Source organism: Gnatocerus cornutus, chromosome 1, assembly GCF_029298725.1.
Source record: "Gnatocerus cornutus isolate USDA-ARS CGAHR chromosome 1, icGnaCorn1.1, whole genome shotgun sequence".
NCBI lineage: Eukaryota > Metazoa > Arthropoda > Insecta > Coleoptera > Tenebrionidae > Gnatocerus > Gnatocerus cornutus.
Window position 1 is genome coordinate 17,068,580 of NC_142233.1, and position 24,627 is coordinate 17,093,206.

Consider the following 24,627-nt stretch of genomic DNA (forward strand, 5'->3'; position numbering starts at 1 on the left):
CTAACAGCGCAACACGCATGTTGGAAACTTGCAGGCGCTCACCTTGGATTGTAACATTGCGCATATGCTGGACACTCTCGTGTAATTCCCGCAGTTGTTGCAGATTGTCTTCCAAAACTGGATATATCTTGGTGGCTGGAGAATGGGGCGTTACACTTATTGTAGGTAAAGGACGTGGAAGCATATCCAAGTTTGAAATCTGATAGTTGGTTATGACGTCTTCGTCGCTATCTGGTTCACCACCACTGTGACCACATTCGTCTGAAACACAAAAATGCGCTCATTTATTAAGGTCGGACGATCGCCGTTTCGAATTTCGCGCCATCACCGGTTTGGTTACTAATCAAAATCACTAAATTTAAACAAGATAAACGTCAAATTGCTGGGGATTTTACGTCAAAGTTGTACAAAAGTGAGGTTAACATAACTCACGACACTGTTGATTTGAGAAACTTTTGAAATGGACTGAAATTGGTCAAATTTTCAAAACAAAAAACAGCTTTTTGAAATTATATTTTTTAAAACACGCTGAAATTAGTCAAGTTGTGTTTAGAGCCGCGTAACTTCGTCATTTTTAGAATTAAAAAAATCAAATTTACGGAGATTACTAGACTTGACTAGATCAGTGACTCATCCGAATTGCAAAATTCTAGAGTAAAAAGACAGATTTGAAAATTTTTTAGTTTTTGAAGCGGACTGAAATTAGTCAAGTTCTGTTTAGAGCCGCGTAACTTCGTTATTTTTAGTACTAAAACAATTAATTTCACGGAGATTAATAGTCTTGACTAGTTCAGTGACTCAGCCAAATTGCAAAATTCTAGAGCTAAAAAGACAGATTTGAGAATTTTTTAGTTTTTGAAGCGGACTGAAATTAGTCAAGTTCTGTTTAGAGCCGCGTAACTTCGTTATTTTTAGTACTAAAAGAATGAAATTCACAGAGATTACGAGTCTTGACTAGCTCAGTGACTCAGCCGAATCGCAAAATTCTAGAGCAAAAGAGACAGATTTGAGAAATTTTTATTTTTTAGAACTCACTGAAATTAGTCAAGTTCTGCTTAGAGGCGCGTAACTTCCTTAATTTTAGGACTAAAAGAAAGAAATTCACAGAGATTACTAGTCTTGACTAGCTCAGTGACTCAGCCAAATTGCAAAATTCTAGAGCAAAAAAGACAGTTTTGAGAAATTTTTATTTTTAAAAACGAACGGAAATTAGTCAAGTTCTGGTTAGAGGCGCGTAACTTCGTTACTTTTAGCACTAAAATAATGAAATTTACGAAGTTTACTAGTCTTGACTAGCTCAGTGACTCAGCCAAATTGCACAATTCTAGAGCAAAAAAGACAGATTTGAGAAATTTTTGTTTTTTGAAACGGACCGAAATTAATCAAGTTCTGTTTAGAGCCGCGTAACTTCGTTATTTTTAGTACTAAAAAAAATAAAATTCACAGAGATTACAAGTCTTGACTAGATCACTGACTCAGCCAAATCGCAAAATTCTAGAGCAAAAGAGACAGATTTGAGAAATTTTTATTTTTTAGAACTCACTGAAATTAGTTAAGTTCTGTTTAGAGGCGGGTAACTTCGTTATTTTTAGTACTAAAAAAATGAAATTCACGGAGATTACGAGCCTTGACTAGCTCAGTGACACAGCCAAATTGCAAGATTCTAAAGCAAAAAAGACAGATTTGGTAAATTTTTATTTTTTGAAACAGAGTGAAATTAGTCAAGTTCTGTTTAAAACCGCGTAACATAGTTACTTTTCATACTAAAAGAATGAAATTTACGGAGATTACTAGACTTGACTAGATCACTGACTCAGCCAAATCGCAAAATTCTAGAGCAAAAAAGACAGATTTGGGAAATTTTTATTTTTAAAAACGAACGGAAATTAGTCAAGTTCTGGTTAGAGGCGCGTAACTTCGTTACTTTTAGCACTAAAATAATTAAATTTACGAAGTTTACTAGTCTTGACTAGCTCAGTGACTCAGCCAAATTGCACAATTCTAGAGCAAAAAAGACAGATTTAAAAAAAATATATTTTTTAAAACGGACCGAAATTAGTCAAGTTGTGTTTAGAGCCGCGTAACTTCGTCTTTTTAGAATTAAAAAAATCAAATTTACGTAGATTACTAGACTTGACTAGATCAGTGACTCAGCCAAATTGCAAAATACTAGAGTAAAAAGACAGATTTGAGAATTTTTTTTTTTTTTTAAACGGACCGACATTAGTCAAGTTGTGTTTAGAAGCGCGTCACTTCGTTACTTTTAGTACTAAAAGAATGAAATACACGGAATTTACTAGTCTTGAATGGCTCAGTGACTCAGCCAAGTTGCAAAATTCTAGAGGAAAAGAGACAGATTTAGGAAATTTTTATTTTTTGAAACAGCAAAATTTGTCAAGTTCTGTTTAGAGCCGCGTAACTTCGTTATTTTTAGCAATAAAAAAAAAATTATGAAGTTTACTAGTCTTGACTAGCTCAGTGACTCAGACAAATTGCAAAATTTTAGAGCAAAAGAGACAGATTTGAGAAATTTTTATTTTTTAGAACTCACTGAAATTAGTCAAGTTCTGCTTAGAGGCGCGTAACTTCGTTATTTTTAGTACTAAAAGAATGAAATTCACGGAGATTACGAGCCTTGACTAGCTCAGTGACACAGCCAAATTGCAAGATTCTAAAGCAAAAAAGACATTTGGTAAATTTTTATTTTTTGAAACAGAGTGAAATTAGTCAAGTTTTGTTTAAAGCCGCGTAACATCGTTACTTTTCCTACTAAAAGAATGAAATTTACGGAGATTACTAGACTTGACTAGATCAGTGACTCAGGCAAATCGCAAAATTCTAGAGCAAAAAAGACAGATTTGGGAAATTTTTATTTTTTGAAACAGCGAAATTAGTCAAGTTTCGATTAGAGCCGCGTAACTTCGTCATTTTTAGCACCAAAAGAATGAAATTCACAGAGATTACTAGTCTTGACTAGCTCAGTGACTCAGCCAAATTGCAAAATTCTAGAGCAAAAGAAACTGTTTTGAGAATTTTTTTTTAGAACTCACTGAAATTAATCAAGTTCTGTTTAGAGGCGCGTAACTTCGTTACTTTTAGTACTAAAAATATGAAATTCACGGAGTTTACTAGTCTTGACTAGCCCAGTGACTCAGCCAAATTGTAAAATTCTAGAGCAAAAAAGGCAGATTTGAGAAATTTTCATTTTCATTTAAAATTTCGCGCCATAAACGCTTGGTTACAAAACAAAAATCACTACGCAAAACACCGATAAACGTCAAAACCTTGTTGATTTTACGTCAAAGTGGAACAAAAGTGAGGTTAACTCACCACACTGAAGCAAACATCAGCAGTTCTGATGTTTGTCGCCACGTATTTCCTCTCATAAAAACGCGCGAAATTTGGAAATTCAAATCGTAAATCTTCAAAAATGACCACTTGATTTCGGACTAATAATCGCCGCATGTTAAATACCGCTCGATTTAACGTCAAACCGAGCCAAAAGTGAGGTTAACACCTGACATTTCCAGCAAATGTCAGTGATCATGTTAGCCACTTTATTTTTACCGCCAAGGCCGCCTCAACACTAGAAAATAACCGAAGAATCTTCTGAAATTTCTCACGCTCGTGGTCTATTTTCCCCAACAAAGGATGCTAATTGTGGCCCCACATTTCTTCCATTGTGTCTCACGCCGAAACCACTATTCTTAATTAACGAATTCATGAAATTTCTAATTACGCAGACGCTGCGTATTCATAAAACGATCGCAGGAAAATCGCCTAATTGAAACAGCAAGCACACCATCCAAACATTCAAACAAGTGTTGCACATTTGCCATGCATAAAGTCGCACATCTCGGCGGTGAAAAAGTGAGAAATCCAACGCAAAGCACGTGCCAAGCGTTGAAAAAACGTTTTTGAAAATTGCCGCCTCTCCGGATGGAAAATAGAGAAATGCAGCATGCTGTGACATGAGCATGAAATATACCGAGGCATGAAAATACCTGATATTTCGTCAGACGACAACACAAGTAGGTAAGTTCCAGTACCACTGAGGATATCTGACCTGGGCCGTCGCGACGCCAAATCGATTGCGAGCGCTTGCGCTTCGTGCCGCGGAACTTTGATACAAGAGGAAATCTTAAAAATTAAGGACGTCGGGGGGGCTCTATTAATGAGTGGAGATTTGTCAATGAGGGCCGAAATTAGCACGAGAAAGGGGTGTTGTTTCGGGGGAACGAGCTAAAAATACTCGAGAAGATTCAATCAGTTGGGGTAGATTAAAATCGATCAAGTCAGAGTGGGCGAAACTAATGGACTGAGTATGTTAGATGACCAATCAGGGGGAGTGGAAGTTGCGAGTTGCCAATGGAAATCAATCGTTTTAAGGCGACTTGCAATTTTCCTTCTTCGGCACAATTTGCATCCAATAAGTGGAATTTTTCTATTGTTTCTTTGCGTTTTGTTCTTTTTTGCCTTTTCAATTTGTGTTTCTATTATTTATTCTTTTTATTTCAATCAGTTTCGTTAATTTTTTGTTGCTTTTTCCACCATTGATAATCTCTTCTTTTTATCATGAGATTGCATTTTTATATAGTTGGCCATGAGTATGTAACAAACGAATATCTTGACATCTGTCACTTATTTAATGTTTTTATGTCATACACAAAGTACCAGCCAACTAGATAAGCTCCCATCTCTTTGTAGAATTCTGGGCAATGTCAGATGTCGTTTGCCATTTTAATGTCATAATCACAAAATATGAAATGACTTTTATATGCCACTTAAAAGTCAATTTTAACGGCTTAAAAGATCGACGTAATGACAATAAGGGTGGTTTAAATTTATTCTTGGAAGGTTGGCATCATTAGCTCCCAAGAAAATGATATCTGTCTATTTTGACGTAAAATTTGCTGTGAAGTTAATCGATTTAGATTTAGCAAATGTGCACTTTGACAGTCATATATTTATTTAACCTTAAAATCTTGATAATTTTGGTATTTTTAGAACGACCAAATTGGCATCATTACCTCGGTAGAAATTGACATTTGTCCATTTTGACGTAAAAATCGCTGTAAATTTAGTCGATTTTGGTTGCAAATGTTCACTTTAGCAGTAATTTTTTTATTAAAAATTTGAATTTTGATGATTTTTTTAGAAAATTTTGGATAAGGTTGGTATCATTGTCGCCCAAAAAATTTACTATTGCCTATTTTGACGTAAAATTTGTTGTAAATTTAATCGATTTAAGGTGTAAAAATATTCACTTTGGCAGTTTTTCATTAAAAGTTAGAATTTTGATAAATTTTTGGAAATTTTAAGATAAAGTTAGCATCATTACCTCCCCAGAAACTGACATTTGCCCATTTTGACGTAAAATGCGCTGTGAATTTAGTCGATTTAGCTTGCAAATGTTTACTTTCGCGGATATTTCTTTATCAAAGGTTATAATTTTGACGAATTTTTGGAAATTTTAAGCTAATAAGGTTAGTATCATTAACTATTTAGAAATTGACATTTGTCTATTTTGACGTAAAATTCACTCTGAATTTCGTCCATTTTGGTTGTAAATGTTGAATTTGACAGTTATTTTTTTATTATAAGTTGGAATCTTGACGAATTTTTGAAAATTTTAAGATAAAGTTGTGAATTCAGCCCGTTTCAGTTGCAAATGTTCACTTTGGCAGTTATTTTTTTATTAAAAGTTGGAATTTTGATGAATTTTTGAAAATTTTAAGATAAAGTTGGCATCATTACCTCCCCAGAAACTGACATTTGTCCATTTTGACGTAAAATTCGCTGTGAATTCAGCCCGTTTCAGTTGCAAATGTTCACTTTGGCAGTTATTTTTTTATTAAAAGTTGGAATCTTGACGAATTTTTGAAAATTTTAAGATAAAGTTGGCATCATTACCTCCCCAGAAACTGACATTTGTCCATTTTGACGTAAAATTCGCTGTGAATTCAGCCCGTTTCAGTTGCAAATGTTCACTTTGGCAGTTATTTTTTTATTAAAAGTTGGAATCTTGACGAATTTTTGAAAATTTTAAGATAAAGTTGGCATCATTGCCTCCCCAGAAACTGACATTTGTCCATTTTGACGTAAAATTCGCTGTGAATTCAGCCCGTTTCAGTTGCAAATGTTCACTTTGGCAGTTATTTTTTTATTAAAAGTTGGAATCTTGACGAATTTTTGAAAATTTTAAGATAAAGTTGGCATCATTACCTCCCCAGAAACTGACATTTGTCCATTTTGACGTAAAATTCGCTGTGAATTCAGCCCGTTTCAGTTGCAAATGTTCACTTTGGCAGTTATTTTTTTATTAAAAGTTGGAATCTTGACGAATTTTTGAAAATTTTAAGATAAAGTTGGCATCATTACCTCCCCAGAAACTGACATTTGTCCATTTTGACGTAAAATTCGCTGTGAATTCAGCCCGTTTCAGTTGCAAATGTTCACTTTGGCAGTTATTTTTTTATTAAAAGTTGGAATCATGACGAATTTTTGAAAATTTTAAGATAAAGTTGGCATCATTACCTCCCCAGAAACTGACATTTGTCCATTTTGACGTAAAATTCGCTGTGAATTCAGCCCGTTTCAGTTGCAAATGTTCACTTTGGCAGTTATTTTTTTATTAAAAGTTGGAATCTTGACGAATTTTTGAAAATTTTAAGATAAAGTTGGCATCATTACCTCCCCAGAAACTGACATTTGTCCATTTTGACGTAAAATTCGCTGTGAATTCAGCCCGTTTCAGTTGCAAATGTTCACTTTGGCAGTTATTTTTTTATTAAAAGTTGGAATCTTGACGAATTTTTGAAAATTTTAAGATAAAGTTGGCATCATTACCTCCCCAGAAACTGACATTTGTCCATTTTGACGTAAAATTCGCTGTGAATTCAGCCCGTTTCAGTTGCAAATGTTCACTTTGGCAGTTATTTTTTTATTAAAAGTTGGAATCATGACGAATTTTTGAAAATTTTAAGATAAAGTTGGCATCATTACCTCCCCAGAAACTGACATTTGTCCATTTTGACGTAAAATTCGCTGTGAATTCAGCCCGTTTCAGTTGCAAATGTTCACTTTGGCAGTTATTTTTTTATTAAAAGTTGGAATCTTGACGAATTTTTGAAAATTTTAAGATAAAGTTGGCATCATTACCTCCCCAGAAACTGACATTTGTCCATTTTGACGTAAAATTCGCTGTGAATTCAGCCCGTTTCAGTTGCAAATGTTCACTTTGGCAGTTATTTTTTTATTAAAAGTTGGAATTTTGATGAATTGTTGGAAGTTTTAAGACAAGGTTGGTATCATTACCTCCCTAGCAATTGACATGTGTCTATTTTGACGTAAAATTCTGTGTGAATTTAGTCGATTTAGGTTGCAAATATTTATTTTGGCAGTTAATTCTTTATTAAATGTTGGAATTTTGATGTTTTTTTTATATTTTTAAGGTAAGGTTGGTATCAATACCTCCATAGAAATTGACATTTATCCATTTTGACGCAAAATTCGCTGTAAATTTAGTCAATTTTGGTTGCAAATGTTCACTTTCGCAGTTATTTATTTATTAAAAATTGAAATTTTGATAATTTTTTGAAAATTTTAAGGAAAAGTTAGTATCATTACCTCCCCAGTAAATGATATTTATCCATTTTGACGTATAATTCGCTGGATTTAGTCGATTTTGGTTCCAAATGTTCACTTTAGCAGTTATTTTTGTTATTAAAAGTTGGAATTTTGACGAATTTTTGGAAATTTAAGAGAAAGGTTGGTATTTAACATTCCTAGAAATTGACATTTGTCTACTTTGGCGTAAAATTCTCTGTGAATTTACTCGACTAAGCTTGCAAATGTTCGTCAAAACTGCCAACTGTCCAGGGATGCCTATCTACGTATGTTTTTCTTAAGTTTTTCGTTTCTAATATCCGAATAAAACGGCATCTAGTGGATTTTACCACATTTTTTAAAGTTAGTAGAACTGATTTCGACAATACAGTTACATTAGTGTCTACAAACTGTCAGAAACAACACAGAGCTACCAACCTATTTGAAATTCCAAAGCCGCCTCCTCCCTATCCAAGTGTGTCAAACAACGCAACTTTTTCATTTTTACCATAGCAACGCAACAGTTTGACCAACATTTACCAGTCAACAACTAAATCCCCAGAGAAAGTTTACTAGAGCCCTCCCATTGTCTCAATTTCCCAGATTCCTTCCAAGTTACCGCAATAACTGTAAAAATCACAGGACAGTCTGACTTTTGTAACCCAAATAATTCACGACCACAGTAAAAAAAGCGACTTCTAATCAAACTAAAACAACAACAAACCTGACGACAGCGGCACGAACACCTCTTCAGACTGCTGCTTCTCCATAACGCTTCTAGAAGCCCCAAATGCCGTCGAAAAGTCACAAACTCACCACCACAACGCTCACATATCTAAACGACGTTTTCTCGAAGCGTTTTCCGCGCGTCACGCCTTCATTTAGCGGAAAACGCAGTTTTCATTGTAAAAAACACGATTTCAACAGTCACATCAACAGGTGAACAGGTATTCCGCTGCCATTGTTGACAACAAGTGACAACATGACAACATTGGAGGTGGCGCCACCTGTCAGGGGATTTTTCAGCGCGCGGGTTGCCTGCCTGCAGCGCGAAATTCAAAATGCCAAAATTAAATTTGGAAGGGGAGAGTTTCCCGAGTTGAACACCACGGGGGAGGGGCTCAGGCGGGTTTGTCCTATCGGTGGTCAAGTAAAGAGTGACTTTTGGCGTCAGTTGGGCGGTTTTTTGCCCCTCGCAACTTAACCTTAAAATTCTAACAAAAAATAGTTCTTCGTTATGTCTAATCCGATCATTGCGCCCTTATCCTGGCTCGTGGGGACCTGGAAGTCCGTCAAAGCCGAGGGAAGCTACCCCACAATCCAACCCTTCAACTACTCCGAAGAGGTGGTCTTCGAGAGTGTCGGTCAACCACTGTTAAACTACACCTCCTGGACTTGGAATCCCACCATAAATAAACCCATGCATCTGGAATCGGGATTCTTGAGGATCAAACCGGGAACGGACCAAGTGGCCTTTATGGTGGCGCACAACTTTGGATTGACCACTCTGGAGGAAGGGACCGTCGGCGATAAAGAAATGATCCTGAAATCCACGCAGATCTCCAGGATGAGCTTCGGCAAAGATCCTGCGGTCTTGGGGGTTGAAAGACGCGTGAAACTGACGGAGGAGGGGTTGCTGGAAGTTGTTCTTGCGATGGAGACGGCGAAGACGCCCATGACTGTCCATCTTCGGGCTTTGTATGAAAAAGTGTAAAGGGAGAAATGATTGTTAAAATAAAGATAAAGAGTTCAATTTATTACGTCGAAATTGTTGATTATCAGTCACATTAAGAGTGTCAACACTTTATATAGCAAAGAAACACATCAAAAGAGATATTTTAGGTGGCAAATGGTTGCTGTGACAGTTATTTCTTTATTAAAAGTTGGAATTTTTAGAAATTTTGAGACAAGGTAAGTATTATTATTATTAGAAATTGACATATGTCGATTTTGGTTGTACACGTTCACTTTGGCAGTTATTTCTTTATTAAAAGTTGGCATCTTGAATAATTTTTGGAAATTTTAAGAGAAAGTTGGCATCATTACCTCCCTAGAAACTAACATTTGTCCATTTTGACGTAAAATTCGCTGTGAATTTAATCGATTTAGTTTGCAAATGTGCCCTTTGACAGTCATATGTTTATTTAACATTAAAATCTTGATAATTCTGGTATTTTTAGAACGGCAAAGTTGGCATTAACTCGATAGAAATTGACATTAAAGAGTTTGAATTTTAATGATTTTTTTTAATTTGTTGGATAAGGTTGGTATTATTGTCTCCCTAAAAATTTACATTTGTCTATTTTGACGTAAAATTTGTTGTAAATTTAGTCGATTTAAGATGTAAATCACTTTGGCAGTTATTTCATTATTAAAAGTTAGAATTTTGATAAATTTATGTACTTTTTTATAAGGTTGGCATCATTACCGCCCCAGAAACTGACATTTGTCTATTTTGATGTAAATTTCGCTGTGAATTGAGCCCGTTTAAGTTGCAAATGTTCACTTTGGCAGTTATTTTTTTATTAAAAGTTGGAATTTTGATAAATTTTTGGAAGTTTTTACACAAGGTTGGTATCATTACCTCCCTAAAAATTGAAATTTGTCTATTTTGATGTAAAATTCTGTGTGAATTTAGTCGATTCAGGTTGCAAATGTTCACTTTGGCAGTTATTTCTTTATTAAAGGTTGGAATTTTGATGGAATTATGTATTTTTTTTATAAGGTTAGTATCATCACCTCCCTAGAAATAGACATGTTTGTTTTGACCTGAAATTCGCTGTAAGTTTAGCCAATTTTAGTTGCAAATTTTCACTTTTGCAGTTACATATTTTAATTAATTTAATTTTAAAGTTAAAATTTTGATAATTTTTTGAAAATTTGAAGATAAAGTTGGTATCATTACCACCCCAGAAAATGGTATTTATCCATTAAATTTAGTCGATTTTAGTTCCAAATATTCACTTTGGGAGTTAATTTTGTTATTAAAAGTTGGAATTTTGACGAATTTTTGGAAATTTAAGGAAAAGGTTAGTATTTTTACATCCCTAGAAATTGACATTTGTCTATTTAGACGTAAAATTCTCTGTGAATTTACTCGATTTAGGTTGTAAATGTTCCTCAAAACTACCAACTGTCCAGTTTTTCGTTTCTAATATCCAAATAAAACGATTTTAGTGGATTTTACACCATTTTTGATGTTGGTAGGAACGATTGTAATTGTATCCTCAAACTGTCAGGAACGACACAGAGCTACCAACCTATTTTAAATTCCAATGTAGTCGATTTAGGTTGTAAATGTTCACTTTGGCAGTTATTTCTTTATTAAAGGTTGGAATTTGGATGAATTTATGTAATTTTTTTATAAGGTTGGCATCATTACCTCCCTATAAATTGTCATTTGTTAATTTTGAGGTAAAATTCCCTGTGAATTTAGTCGATTTAGGTTGCAAATGTTCATTTTGGCAGTTATTTCTGTATTAAAGGTTAGAATTTTGATGAATTTGTTTTCTTTTATAAGGTTGGTGTCATCAGCTCCCTAGAAATTGACATTTGTTCATTTTGTACATCTTCGGGCGTTGTAAAGGGAGAAATGATTGTTGAAATAAAGATAAAGAGTTGAATTTATTACGTCGAAACACTTAGAAATTGTTGATTATCAGTCACATCAAGAGTGTCAACACTTAACATAGCAAAGAAACACATCAAAAGAGATTTTTTACAACAATTAACATCAGCGAAATATAAAATTACGTCTTAATATCACAAGAAACTTAACTTAGGTCAATCGCGTCCTATCAAATAACCCGATTCCGACTCCTAACAACCTGCGAAGCCCTAAAACAGGCCGCGGAGCAGAAAAAACAGTCAAGCGCCACAGCCGCCGGCGCCCCCGTCGAAATCACAAACTCCTGCGCAATGTTCGACAGATCGCACGACAGCGGAGCCCTAATAAAATGGAAGAAACAAGCCCCCCCACAGACGCAGTACTTGGCATCATCCAAATACGCAACCAGAGTCAGGGGAATGGTGGCCGCGGAGTACCTCAGCCTCAACTGCAGGACTCTCCTCCCCGCGCACTCCTTAAGAGTGTAAACCCCCAAGTTTTTGGGGCCGTGTCTTTCTCCCCTATCCCAGTGCGACTTGAGATCATTGTTGAAGAGGTCCAAGAGGGCGAAGCGACATTTAGTGATGCTCCCCGGCAAGTCCGACAAGGAGTTGTGGGAGGCAATCAATCGCTTCAAGTTGGTCATGCAGCCGATGCCCCTGGGGAGCCCCCTGAGCTCGTTGTGACTAATCTTAAGAGTGTCGAGTTTGTGGAGTTTTATAACCTGCGCAGGGAGGTACTTTAGTTGGTTGGACTCCAAACTCAACGTGGTGAGCGTGGTGGCGAGGCTGCCCCCCATCCACCCCCACTGCTTCCCGGTGGATTTCCCCAGGGAGTTGTGCGCGAGGTTCAACTCCGCCAGCCGCAGAGCGTTGAGTTCCTCCGGGAGGCACTCGATGGAATTCTCGCTTAAATTAAGAACTTTCAGTTTGGACAACCGGAGGATTCCGCGGTCCAAAGAGCACCGGTTGATGCCCACTATATGAAGAGTTTCCAGGGTCCGAGGGAAGCCTTTCGCCGGGTACTCCGATCGCCCCCTTATAACGAGTTTCTTCACCCCCATGTCTTTCCCAGGGGTGACTGCCAGGCTCGAGCACGACATCTCCTTCGGCGAGACTTTGTTCTCCAACACGCGCTTCAAGAGGTGGAGGAAACTCTTCAGTTGGATGACGTCCGCTTGGAGGTACAGGTCGTGCGGCGGCATTTTGAACTGGATCGTCGCTTTGCCGTCATTGATGAAACGAGTGAGGATCTTGGAGATGTTGTCTTTGACGCCGTATTTCGTCCCGGTTTTGTTCTGGTTCGTGAAGAGGATAATGCAGTGGTCGTGAGACGAGGGGGTTTTGCACAGGGCGATGGTTGATTTGACGTGTTTTTGCTTGGCGCTGATTGACAACGACGGCAGGAGGCGGTTTCCGATCGAGACACTACACACGAGTTTCATTTTCGTGGTTTTAAACGAGATTTAGTGAGGAGTTACATCGCGTTCTAACCAAACTTTATTTTGCCGCCAACTGTCACACTGACGTTTGATGCCGGGATCTGGGGATTTTACAGTCACAGGTTGGCTGCCCTTGCTGTCAAATTTAAATTTAACCCAACTTTTGTGCAAATAACCTAAAAACCGTTCACAGTGTTTTCACAGATACGATGAGTTTGTAGTGTGTTTCTGTAAAGGTGTGGTGTTTTAGAAGGGGGCCCAACCCACTCATTGGTGTCTGTTTTAGGTCTCTTCACAATGCAGGCGCGGCACGCCCCCCAAGACTCGAAGATTCTCCTCTGGAGCGACTTCGCCACCTCCCTGTACTTACCCCTCTTCATCACCTACTTAAACTACAACGGGCTCCTGCTCTCAATCGGCAAACTGAGCAGCCTCCACAACATCACCGTCCTCGCAGCCCTAGAACTCGCCAAATACCTCCTCTACGCCAACACCCACAAAGTCCCAGCAAACAAACACTTCAAAGACATTGTAAAGTCGCTCTCGGCCGTCGTACTCCTCTTCGGCATCATCTACTGCGTCATTGTACTTTTTGGGGCTGCAGTCTTCTCCAACTTCCAGGAGACTTTCATGTTAAGTTTGTTGATCACCACCTTGACTGCCCTCCCCATTTGTCTGCACTTTGGGGCCGAGAACGCGTTCGCGATGTTTTTGTCGCTGATTTCGTTCGGAGGGGGCGAAATCCAGAACTTGTTCATGCTGAAGCTGAGACTGTGCTTGTTCGGGGCGTGGATGGGGGCTGTTGTGATACCGTTGGACTGGAACCGGCCGTGGCAGAGTTGGCCGGTTCCTTGCTACTTTGGGGCCCTGGGTGGGTACGTCGTGGCGACGTGGCTGAGTTTGGGGCTGCAGTATTACAGGCGCAGCAATGTTGGGAAGAAGTCCGGGAAATACGCCTTGTGAATATGTCAATTTGTTTGAATAAAGAAAGACTGCGTTGCGCATTTAACGTCAAATTAATTCAAGAGTGATGGTGGGAATTTTAGGGACTTTGGTTTTGTTACCACGAGTTGAGGGCGCGAAATTTGAAAATGGAAGCCGGGAGCGTTCAATAACGCGTTCAACAATAAATTAAATATATTCAACAGAGGTAGAAAGTACAATTAAACTAAAAGTTATAAATATACAAACATCAGATCCACTAATAATGCATCTTAAGTACGTACAAGACGTTTTTCATGATGTATAAATACGAATGGCTAGAGAATCACATGAGTTTCTTAGTAAAATATAAATAAATACATAAACTTAGTTTGTTCTAGTGGTACGTTACGTAAGAATAACATGAATAATTTAGACAATCAGAGAAGCAATGAGGCCATCGATACAGATTTATAAAAAGACGCCTCCTAGTTCATTTATCCTCGACGGGGAACTCCTCAAAATCCTCAGTCCATTTAAGATCGCTCGGTTTCGGAGAATTTTCCGCTTGCGTATCATCGTGACTAGAAACATTTTCGCTAAAAAAGTCGTCATCAAACGGATCGTTTTCACGCGCAAATATATTTACAGATTCGGACTTTTTAATATTAATATCAGACTGAACGTTATTCGACAATCTGTGTTTGTTCAGTTTTTTCTTCCTATAATTCGTTGCTTCAAAATTTGTGCTAAACGTGTCTTTACTTTTCGGATCCGCTTCCTCCTTAATACTTGATATGCTGTTGTCTTTACACAACTCCCCCTTGCCACTCGGCGAGAAATCGTCTTCAAACAACGACTTGGATTTGGAGTTGCTTTGCAACCGCGGCGACAACTTCAACTCCTTCAGCGACCTCTGCCGGTAAGTGTCTCTGGTGAAATCACCATCCAGCGGCTTCTCGAAACTCTGATGCCTCACACCCTTCGGTTTCGCCACCAGCGTCGGCGACTCGGCTTCCGAAGACACGAACTCGTTCTCGAAGTTGAATCGCGCCGACGGTTTACTCTCCTCCGCGGAGACAAAGTCGTTTTCGAACAGCGATTTCGTCGCGCGCGAGGCGGATTTCCTGGGAAACGTCCCCACGATGTTCATCTCCGCCTTCGGACTCTCCTTCGTCTTCTTCCTCGTCGCCAAAGTCGCCGATTTCTTATTGCTGTGATCGAGTTTCGCCGCATCGCTTGGTTTCTTCGCGTCCATGAACTCGTTCTCGAACTGCTTCGAGTACTGCTTCCCCCTGTGGGACCCCCGGGGCGTCGGCGCCGCCTCCGTTTTATGCCGGTACGACGCGTCCGAGTACTGCGAGTCGCGGCTGCGCGACCTCCGCCCTGGCTTATACCGACGGTCTCTTTCCCCATCACTCCCGCCTGGAAAGCAAAGTTACTTCTTCGGATGTGACCATCGAGATCTTTACCTGCTGCCAAGTAATGTCGAGAGCGGATCTCCCCGGTCTTACGGTCCATTTCGGAGGCGCTGCTCGGCCTCTTCCAGTTCCTCTTCGCTGTTAGGTAGTGCGACGATGACATCTCTTCTGCTTCGTTCGAGTACTCGTCCTCCCACGGGGACTCTTGCGACTCGCGGCTGTAGTAGCGCTCGTCGTGCTTCCGACTGCGCCACATCCCAGGGGGGCCCTCCGCGTGCGGCCAGCGACCGGCGCCGTAGCGCCCGCTCGGCTTCTCTGCAGCAACAGCCAAATGTCAGTTGTTTACACAGCGTTACCACGACGATACATAACGTTGCCATGGCAATACATGACGTAACTATGGCAACACATGACGTAACCATGGCAATACATAACATAACCGTGGCAACATATGATTGACCGTTGCATTACATTACGTAATCATGGCAATACACAACGTAACCATGGCAATACATGACGTTACCATAGCAAAAGATGACGTAACCATGGCAATACATAACGTAACTATGGCAATACACAACGTAACCATGGCAATACATGATTGACCGTTGCAATACATAACGTAACCATGACAATACACAACGTACTAATCGCTGCTCAAAAAAAAACAGACAAATTTGAAATCTATAGTCGGAATTTTGTAAGTTTAGTTTAAACCCGCCCACATGGACAAATGACGATTTGAATTTGTCGAATCAAGGAATGGCTAGCCTCCTTTACACAACATAATACAAAAATTGACAATTCTAGTGATTGAAGAAGATTTGCAGTTTTGCGGGAATTTAATTAATCATGAAACCTTCGTCGATTTTGATCTTGTTTCGTCTTCTAATGTGTTGAAATTTCTACCCCGGCTTCTGGCAAATATCAAAGAACTATCAAAATGTTGCAGAGTAAATCAGACTTCCAGCTAAAATTCAAAAGGTAGGCGGAGTTAAACCAAAGTTATAAAATTCTGACTATAGTAATTTATGCTGCGTAAATTGGCATTTGGTGACGTTTGCTAAATAAAGTTATGTTATGTAGCCAGATTTACATTAACAAAATTTTGCTTGTCTCAGTTTTTTATGGTCAGCAAGGGTGGTACCACGGCAATACACAATGTAACCATGGCAACACATAACGTAACCATGACAATAGATGACGTAACCATGGCAATACATAACATAATCATGGCAACACATGTTTTACCGTTGCAATACATAACTTAACCATGGCAATACATGATTGACCGTTGCATTACATAACGTAACCATGGCAATACATGACGTAACCATGGCAACACACATCATAACCATGGCAACTTGGTAAATAAGTGTGTGGTTTTTACCGTGTTCTCCCGTTTCCCAGTCGGGACAGCACCACCGGTCCCTGTCGCCCTCGCGCCTCCGCCTGTGCCTCCTTTCGTCCCACTCGTCGTCCCACTTGTCCCCGTGTTCCCTGTTGGCCATTTCGTACCTCTCCCGTTCCATCTCCCACTTCCGGTGGAACCTGGGGATTCGCTCCTCTTCGTACTCGTAGTCGTCCTCGTCGTCCCAGCTGTCGTGTCGTCTATCCCGATATTTCTCGTGTTTCGCCCATCCGGGCCTCGTGTCCCTCCGCGGCTCCTCTTCCCAGGGGCTCACGTCGCGCGAGCTGGACGAGTGCCCCCCCGTTTGGCCCCCGTGTCCGTAATTCGTCTGTTTTCTTCGGCGCGGTCGTTCGTAGCACTCGTAGTTGTTGTCGTCGTCGTAGCTGTCGGTGGAGCGCCGGTTCGACGGGTAGTATTGCACTGAAAACGCAAAGATAGTTCCGGCACTAGGTGGTGGGTGCTTACCTTCGGGTTCCGCGGAAGTGTCCCACCATCCCTCCTGGTCTTTCCGGGGGCGGCGGCGCGTCCAGTGGTCGCCGCCGCTTTCGGAGTCGCCGCGTTGCCACTCGAGAGGGGAGCCATTCCCGAACTCCTTGGAGTCGCTGGACCACGGAGAGACGCCTTCTTCGCTCTGGACCGGTTGCTTGTCTTTGGCGGGCATGGCCTGGTCGAAGATGGCCCAACTTTCACCGGCGGTCTCTTCGGCCTTCTTCTCGGAGTTGCTGCCGGTGTTGTCGACCTCCGGGGAGCTCCCGCTGACCACGTCCGACAAAGACCCGGAGTTTAGCCGCACGTTGCTCTGCATGATCTCGGTTATTGCTATGGGGACGGGGCTCTTTATTGCTTTCTGGACCGGCGACTTGGGGGACTTCAACACGTCGCTCTTCACCTCCTCCGTTTTGTACTCGATCAGATCCGGCTTCTCCTCTTCAATCAACTTGTTCTCGTTGTTGATGATGGCGGTCTCGTCAACTTGCTCGTTGAGGATGTTCTGCTCGTTCTCGTTCTTGTTGTCGTCCTGCACCTCCGCCTCCAGCTTCAACTCGCTCTCGACAATCTCCCTCAGCGCAGCGTACTTATCCTTCAACTCGTTCTCGTAAATATTGTTGACGTTGCTATCAAACTTCTTCTCTTCTTTGAGTTCCTCCGGCTCCGTGTCAATTTTCGTTTGTTTGATCTCTTCGTTCATCAACTCTCGGAAGACGGCGTACCGATCGTACGTCTCCGCACTGTTGTTCAAATTGTTAAAATTCGCGGCAAAATCCGCGTCGAAACTCTGCGACGTGTTGCTGTTGGCTTCAGCTTCACCAGCAGCCGAAGACTTGATGAAATTCGACAAGAAGTTCGTCAACTGCACCAGAGTCATATTACTGAGTTGGTTGGCGGGGATGTTCAACTTAGTCGCCAACTCATTCAACCCGCTTAAAGTAAGTTGACTTAGAGTGATGTCAAGCCCGTCCAATGAGGTGAGATTGTCGGGGGCCACACTAGGTTTGGAGTCGAGGTAAGACGCCAGCGTGACCTGAGGTTTCTTCTTTTGAGGCGGCGGGAAGAGCACTGGTTCTTTCTTTTCGAACGCGATGGGAGTTAAGTAGTCTTCGTCCGTTTGATTGAAGGTCTTCTTTGGTCTCTCGGGGACGAAGTCCGAGTCGAATTTCGCCTTCCTCGCCGGGAGCGGAATGGGGGGCGCCGGATCCAACTTCTTCATCATCTCCAGGCTGTTGGGGGCTGTCTGGTACACGTCCATGTAGTCGTAGTGCGACTCCTCCGGGGGCTTCGCCGGAGACTGCAAATAATTAGAATGATGACGGTTAAAATTGGGGGTTGGTACCTTCTTCGGTGGGAGCGGCGGCGGCTTGATCTGCAACATGGAGGCCTCCGGCCTCGGGGGCGGCTCAGGGGCGCCCTCCGACTCCGACGAAACGTCCAAACTAACATTCTCATGCAGGCGCATCAGTTTGCTCTCCTGCTTGTACTCGAACTTGTCGAAATGCGCGCTGAACTGGACGTTCTTCGGAGAGGTCCCGCACACCATCGACTTCTCCAGGGGTTTGGGGAGAGTTTTATCCCCCTCGAACTTAAATCCTTCGAATTCGGGGGGTTTGGGCGCGTGTTTAAAGCCGAATTCGGTCTCGAACGGGTCGCTTTTACTGAAATCGGCTTCCGCGAAAGGGTCCTCCGTGACAAAGGGGTCTTCGCCGAAGGGGTCGGCGGTAAAATCGCTCGGCGTTTTGGTCAAGCTAAGCGTCTTGTTGAAATAAGTTTCCTGTTGTTGCGACTGGGACACCAAATCATTGAGTACTTTCTTTGGCGGATTCTTAAGTTCTTGAAAGAAATGTTTTTTATCAACATAGGGTTTAACTTTCCCAGTACCTAAATACAAGAAAAGTCGAGTTAAAATCAAGGGCTTGAGGGGGTTGACGTGAAAACGGTCAACACAGCAAAAAAAATACAATCTGAAACTGTAAAATCATCCTAAAACCGAGAGGAAATCCTGGGGGCTGTTGTCGAGGGGACTCACCCAGAGGGTCCAGCTCCGTGAAGACGTCAAACTGCGAGAGAATTTCCTGCTTGGTCATTTCGTGTTTCTCGTCTTTGGTGGGCTCAGGCACTAGAGGCGGTTCTTCGAATATACTTTTTCCACTAGATTGACTAAACCAGCTATCAAGAGTCGAGTCTTGTTGGGAGCCTGTTAGCCCCCTTGAAAAACCCTTTTTGCTCTTCAAACTCGCGTCCGAACTGGAATCCAGCGCAGTGCGAGGAGTCCTGGGACTAAACAAACTACTCGTTTCGGAGCTCCGGCTGGATCTCTCCCTCCCAGGCGGAGGAGGCGGCAGAATCGGTTTCTACAAACTCCAAAGTTACCCCAAGAAGCCACGACTTAACAAGTTACATTGTAATTAATGAAACTATCACCAAATGGATCATCTTTAGAGCCGAACGGATCCGACGGTGTGATCCTCTCCATTTGATTAAGGCCTTGTTGCAAACTATTTAACTCTAATTCGAGGTCCACCAGGTCGGCGACGGCGGTGCCGTCGGCTTTGGCTTCAATGGCGCCCGCTTTGTCCACCACGTTCTTCGTGTTCTCCGGCACCACCGGCTGCAACTTCGTGCTGGAGACCGAAGAATCCGAGAAGAGCGAGGAGTTGGTGAACCGACTCTTATCCAGGTGTTGCTTCGCCAGTTCGATCTCCTTCTTCTTAAGAGCGAAGACCACTTGGAACAAATCCCTCATGGCAATGACCACCTGGCTGGCGGCCTTGTCCGTTTTGATCCCGAAAAACCTGTGGCCAGTGTCCGGCGACCCGAAAATATACCCGAACGCCCTGGAGTCCGTCATGTCCTGAGCTATGAAGGAGATTTTGTGCACCGGGTGGTGGTATAACGAGTCCTACAACGAAAAATTGAGTTTTGGACGGTTGGAAACGTGATTTTACCCCCGTTTTTTCATCCCTTAACCTCAACCCGTCGATGGCGATGTTGATGGTGATCCTCTGCTTGTGCTCCCCCGCGGCGCGAATCGCCATTTTCAGGTCGGAAAGCGCCTCCTGGCACATCCTGTCGCCTCGTGCTTCCGAAACCTCCAGAATCCCAATCAATTTCGCCTTGAAACTCACTCCATCCCCCAAGAACCGTGTCGTCTCATTCTTGTCTGCAAAACGAGGGGGTTTAAGGGCGCAACCAACACCTATACTCACATTTAAGGGGGCTCGTTTTTTTCCGCAATGTTTGCATATTTGAGACTTAAGCAACACCCTCTGGGACCAAACCGGCGCGTTTTATCACATAATAAATTGACTGGACACTTTCCATCTTCGAAAAAGTTGTGTTTATTTACAGCGACGACTCATTTCGGTCAAAATGCACTGTTTTAATTGATCAGTGAATCCATCGATCAACCCCCATTTGGTAGCAAGTTTGGGGTTGCAACTTGCACATGCTCAGTTTAGCGGCTTAATCACATTTTATTGATTGCAGTTTGCAGCGGGCAGAGTTTGAAAATTCGAGTTTTTCGGACCGAGGGAACAAAACCAACGCTGTTGTGACACAAGGGGGCCCCGAACCTTCACCGCGGTCTCATCTTACGATTTTTTCCATCACAACACCCCCAATTTATTAAAACGGGCCCCCTTTTATCTACATGATTGCAGAAACCGCGGTATTTGCGGCAATTTCTCCGCATTCTAAATTTGGCCCGATTTAACATAACCTCAAAATGTTACGTTTTTGGGTTTGTTTACAAACAAAAAGACACCGGCGCGGTCTTTTTTGGGCCGAAAACGACTCAGTTGAGCAAAATTCGCAACAATTTAGACGGTTTTGTGGGTTTTTTGTCGTAACAAAAGACGGTTGGGGCCATGGCCTTCTAATCATGGGTGGCATGGGCCCCTCCAGTACCATCAGTGTTATTAAAGCGGCAGAAAAATTAAAATTACGTCGTAAGAATTCAACTATTTTAGGTAAAACGACAGGAATAACAACTTACCATGTTCCATGGGTCCATGGGCGAGTCAGCAACCTCCGTAATTACCACCTCGATGAATCTTTCTTTTGTATAAATTTCACGTCGAGTTGCTTTGTCGGTTCATGGGTACGAAGAAATGCGGAGAATATTTTTATTTGTCCCGTTAACTTTATGGGCTTTATAAATAAACGCTTATCTAATGGTGGACGTTTATTTGCGATGGTCCACTTAGTAATGTGAGAATTGCGCGTTGTAAAAACTCTATTTGCAAAAACAAAAACAAAAGCGCATCGAGTATCATGGAAATGATGTTCGTGGATTCAAATTTTTGAATTTCGCGCGATAATTTGACGGGAAATGAAAAGAAAATCACCGTACGTCGCTTTTCCTGCAGAGAATTTACCGGTTTATCACCAAGGAGCGAATTTAGCCCTGCAGGATTTGGAAAGGATAAGTTAGATACCTGTAAAGGATACGTGTCAATTTTAATTAATAGATGGCGCCACCACCAACTTAGTTTTTTACTAATCGCGAAACGTAATGATAAAAATCACAAAGTTACAGTCGGTTTAGATTGAAAATCTCCACGTTGACAGTTGTTTCATTATTTAAGGTTGGTATAGTTCGTACGGTGAGAGATTGGATGACAGAAAAGTCACTAAATCTACGCGATAAAAAATGTACCAGACGCGCGAAATTTGAAATAACAAAATAAGCCCACTTACTGTCAACACTGACAACCCAGTTCGCGTAGGAATTTAGTGTTTTTAGTTTATTTTGTAGGATAATTTGCTGCCAACGTATATGTCAACTGTCAAAATCTCCCAATCTCTCACCGGATATACTATATATTGATGAACTTTGGAGATTTTAAGGTCGTAAGGTTGGCATCATTGTCTCCCTAGAATTTGACACTTACCATTTTGACATAAAATTAGCTGTGTATTAAGGTTCCGTAATTAAGACGGTAACAAACAAATTGATTTGACAGAACTTCTACGATCGTCTTTTGTACGCTAAAACCGCCAACCGGAACGAAAATTTGGATGGATGTTTGCAACCTAAATTAGCTATTTACAGTACATTATCGATTAAAAAAAAAAGACTGTAAAATGTCAAAAGCGTCAACTGGCGACTTAAAAATTGAATAAACTAATTGAAAAACATAAAGTTATAATGAAAATGACAATTCTTGTTTGTCGTTTCGCAGGAATTATGGTTTTCAAAAATCAGCATCGTGTAACTCGCTCTGCTGAACGACCAATGGCAAAGTCGAATTTTAAATTCGGCGCCTTCACTTAGTTCAGGTTGCAAACGTCTATTTTGGCCGTTATTTTTTATTACAGTTGCAATCTTGATGAATTATACTAGGAAATTTTTAGATGACAAGGTTGGCATCTTTGTCCCCCCCAGAATTTGACATGAAATTTGCTGTGTATTGAATTTACGTAATTAATTAGTGCAAGACGGTTCAAGTGAAATAAAATTCCCATCAGATCAGACAAACAATTGAATGTGCACATTCCATTGACAGAACTTACACGATCGTCTTTTGTACCCTAAAATCCAACTCACACTGCCATTGCAACATTTGCAACAGACACGAATTACACGATGAAAATTTCAAAATTATGACCTTGAATGGACATTTACGACCAACTGTCGATTCGTTTTTTCAATTGTTCCTTCAGTGTTCCCAAACTAAAAAACTAAAAAATCGATAAGTTTTCGCCCCCGAAGAAGAAGCCCCAATTTGAGCTGGCGAGCTGGAGATTCACACTGGAGGGGTGGAAATGGGGGCTGAGGACGAGATATCCGAAGACAGGAGGAGGCGTGAAGTTGTTATGAAAATAAAAGTTGCTTGTTTTGTTTTTATTGCGTCGTATTATTTCGGAATTTCAAATTTGGCGCCCTTTCATTTAGTGAATTTAGTTTTGTTACTAAGCCACGAAATTTGAATTTTTACAAAAACCCTTCTCTTCTTTTAGCTTTTATTGATTTAACTATAGTTAACAATCACGTGTAATGTACTTTGACTACTTAAATTAACATTTTACTTGGTTGATAGAATGTAGAATGTCTGGAAGGACATACCAAGCCCTGCCAAGGTAATTATCCAGGTGGCTCCATAGAGAATCCTGTCAGAAAGTCCTCCTTTAAGGTACACAGGGACCCCATCATCAACCTGAAAACGAAAAAAATTAAGTAACCAGGAGGTGACAGTTACCTGACCCAGTGGCGTATCGTGAAGAGTGACCTTGCATCAACAAATTCGTTTAAAGTCAGTCTATTAACAGTTTATTAACTTATTTGAGTGCAAAGTTTTGACACAAAATAGTGATTTGAGGCTACACATTGATGGGAGATAAATGACGAAGCGTTGCCCCCAGAGCCCGACTTGTTCCTACGCCCATGTGTCAAAAAGTGTGGAAACAGGAAGAATGCAAAGCCACCTTTGATGTCATCGAATGTCAAAAACTCTTTTTTTTCATTTTAATCGTCTTTTTTACGGTTTTCTCCGTTTTTATTTATATTTAGACGCAAATTGGGAACCGCTGGTTACATAACCACTGACATAACCTATTTCCGCCACATACCCCAAATTTCTTCTGGACCTCCTTCAGCCTCTGGAACTTCGGTGTGGTCACTTCTTCGACATTCCTCGTCGCAGTCCTGCTAAAGTGTCTGACGGCAAGTTGGGCCAAGGCGAAAGTTTTCTGTGAAAACTCAATCAAATAAACACCAAAAAACGAGAAAAATTCCCTGGAAAAACCAGAAAAAACGCCCGCGGCACCTTTACCTTAGAGTGATTCATTTTAAGTAAATGCGTTCTTCAATTTTCCGAATATTTTTGGTTGGGAATTTAATCAAGATGGCAGAAAATTGCAGTTGACATTTGACATGTAACGCGATACTAGCGACGCTATGCGGAGTTCAAGCGGCGGGTCAAATCGCGCGAATTCTTTGAGTTGTTTTCGGAGCGTTTGAAAGTTTTTCGGTGTTTTGTCAGATCTGTCGTTCTTTTATTGATCGGGGGTGGCTATGACCATTTTCCATTCGTCACAAACAGATTTTTGTTTTTTAGTAAACGTGTTAAGACGTGATTTGGAATTTGTTTCCATGTGTAACTTGACATTGTAAAATCCATTGCAAGAGACGGCGCAATTTTAGAAATTGAAAGGGATAAGTTAGGTACCTGTAATGGAAACGTGTCAGTTTTGATTAATAGATGGCGCCACAAGGAACTGTCAAGTTTATTAACGACGCTTCTACAACTTAGTGACAATTTGACAGTCCGCAGGAGCGTTTTTGTCAAATAACCAATCACTAAAATTTGTTTTGACGTTAGATGAAAGTCGAATTGGTAATTTTCGAGGTAAAACCAACAAAAAGTGAAGGAAGAAGTGGAAATTAATCTAAATCAAGAGGAGATCTGTCATTCTTTTATTAATCGGAGGTGGCTATGACCACTTGCCATTTGTCACAAACAGTTTTTTGTTTTTTAGAAGAAGTGTTTTGACGTGATTTGGTATTTGTTTTCAATTATAACTTGTGAAAATCCATTGCCAGAGACGGCGCAATTTCAAAAATCAGCAAGATTTGGAAGGGGTAAGAGATACCTGTAATGAAAACATGTCAGTTTTGGTTAATAGATGGCGCCACAAGGAACTGTCAAGTTGATTACCGACGCTTCAACAACTAAGTGACAATTTGACACTTCGCAGGAGCGTTATTGCTAAAGGACCAATC

General features: G+C 40.9%; 6 protein-coding genes across 10 annotated transcripts in view; 2 read left to right on the forward strand and 4 right to left on the reverse strand.

The window, feature by feature from the left end:
- The window catches only part of cyst (rho guanine nucleotide exchange factor 18 cysts), a 32,710-nt gene extending 24,092 nt beyond the window's left edge, over positions 1-8,618 (reverse strand). For both annotated transcript variants that reach the window (XM_088050232.1, XM_088050230.1), the window contains exons 1-2: positions 8,333-8,618; positions 43-261 (exon numbers count right to left, since the gene is read on the reverse strand). In XM_088050232.1, coding sequence (XP_087906358.1) covers positions 43-261; positions 8,333-8,378 — 265 coding nt within the window. In that variant the 5' untranslated portion in view covers positions 8,379-8,618. The remainder of the gene's footprint in view (positions 1-42; positions 262-8,332) is intronic.
- An 84-nt stretch (positions 8,619-8,702) lies between these two features.
- On the forward strand, positions 8,703-9,365 carry LOC148180610 (peroxynitrite isomerase THAP4-like). Its single transcript, XM_088050233.1, has one exon. The coding sequence runs from the start codon at positions 8,846-8,848 to the stop codon at positions 9,320-9,322; it is 477 nt and encodes a 158-aa protein (XP_087906359.1). The 5' UTR covers positions 8,703-8,845; the 3' UTR covers positions 9,323-9,365.
- Positions 9,366-11,213: 1,848 nt separating this feature from the next.
- Lrr47 (Leucine-rich repeat 47) lies at positions 11,214-12,759 on the reverse strand. The gene has a single exon (XM_088032227.1). It carries the CDS (start codon positions 12,657-12,659, stop codon positions 11,406-11,408), a length of 1,254 nt encoding a protein of 417 aa, XP_087888353.1. The 5' UTR covers positions 12,660-12,759; the 3' UTR covers positions 11,214-11,405.
- A 45-nt stretch (positions 12,760-12,804) lies between these two features.
- Positions 12,805-13,660, forward strand: PIG-F (phosphatidylinositol glycan anchor biosynthesis class F). The gene is made up of 2 exons (XM_088032236.1): positions 12,805-12,892; positions 12,943-13,660. The coding sequence occupies exon 2, from the start codon at positions 12,954-12,956 to the stop codon at positions 13,617-13,619; it is 666 nt and encodes a 221-aa protein (XP_087888362.1). The 5' UTR covers positions 12,805-12,892; positions 12,943-12,953; the 3' UTR covers positions 13,620-13,660.
- Positions 13,661-13,775: 115 nt separating this feature from the next.
- Positions 13,776-21,164, reverse strand: Dab (DAB adaptor protein). Of its 4 annotated transcripts, none has more exons than XM_088032218.1 (9): positions 20,111-20,604; positions 19,850-20,064; positions 19,303-19,803; positions 18,931-19,255; positions 18,241-18,734; positions 16,875-18,195; positions 16,389-16,829; positions 15,050-15,313; positions 13,776-15,002 (listed from the first exon to the last, which is right to left on the reverse strand). In XM_088032218.1, the coding sequence occupies exons 1-9, from the start codon at positions 20,145-20,147 to the stop codon at positions 14,071-14,073; spliced, it is 4,530 nt and encodes a 1,509-aa protein (XP_087888344.1). In that variant the 5' UTR covers positions 20,148-20,604; the 3' UTR covers positions 13,776-14,070. The 4 variants fall into 4 exon arrangements, with proteins under 4 accessions (XP_087888344.1, XP_087888335.1, XP_087888327.1 ...); XM_088032209.1 differs by having other exon boundaries at positions 18,241-18,782; XM_088032201.1 differs by lacking the exon at positions 20,111-20,604 and adding an exon at positions 20,899-21,164 and having other exon boundaries at positions 16,875-18,782.
- A 1,687-nt stretch (positions 21,165-22,851) lies between these two features.
- On the reverse strand, positions 22,852-23,804 carry LOC148180614 (cytochrome c oxidase subunit 7A2, mitochondrial-like). Its single transcript, XM_088042186.1, has 3 exons — positions 23,678-23,804; positions 23,475-23,594; positions 22,852-23,062 (listed from the first exon to the last, which is right to left on the reverse strand). The coding sequence occupies exons 1-3, from the start codon at positions 23,690-23,692 to the stop codon at positions 22,931-22,933; spliced, it is 267 nt and encodes an 88-aa protein (XP_087898312.1). The 5' UTR covers positions 23,693-23,804; the 3' UTR covers positions 22,852-22,930.
- Between the last annotated feature and the right edge of the window lie 823 nt (positions 23,805-24,627).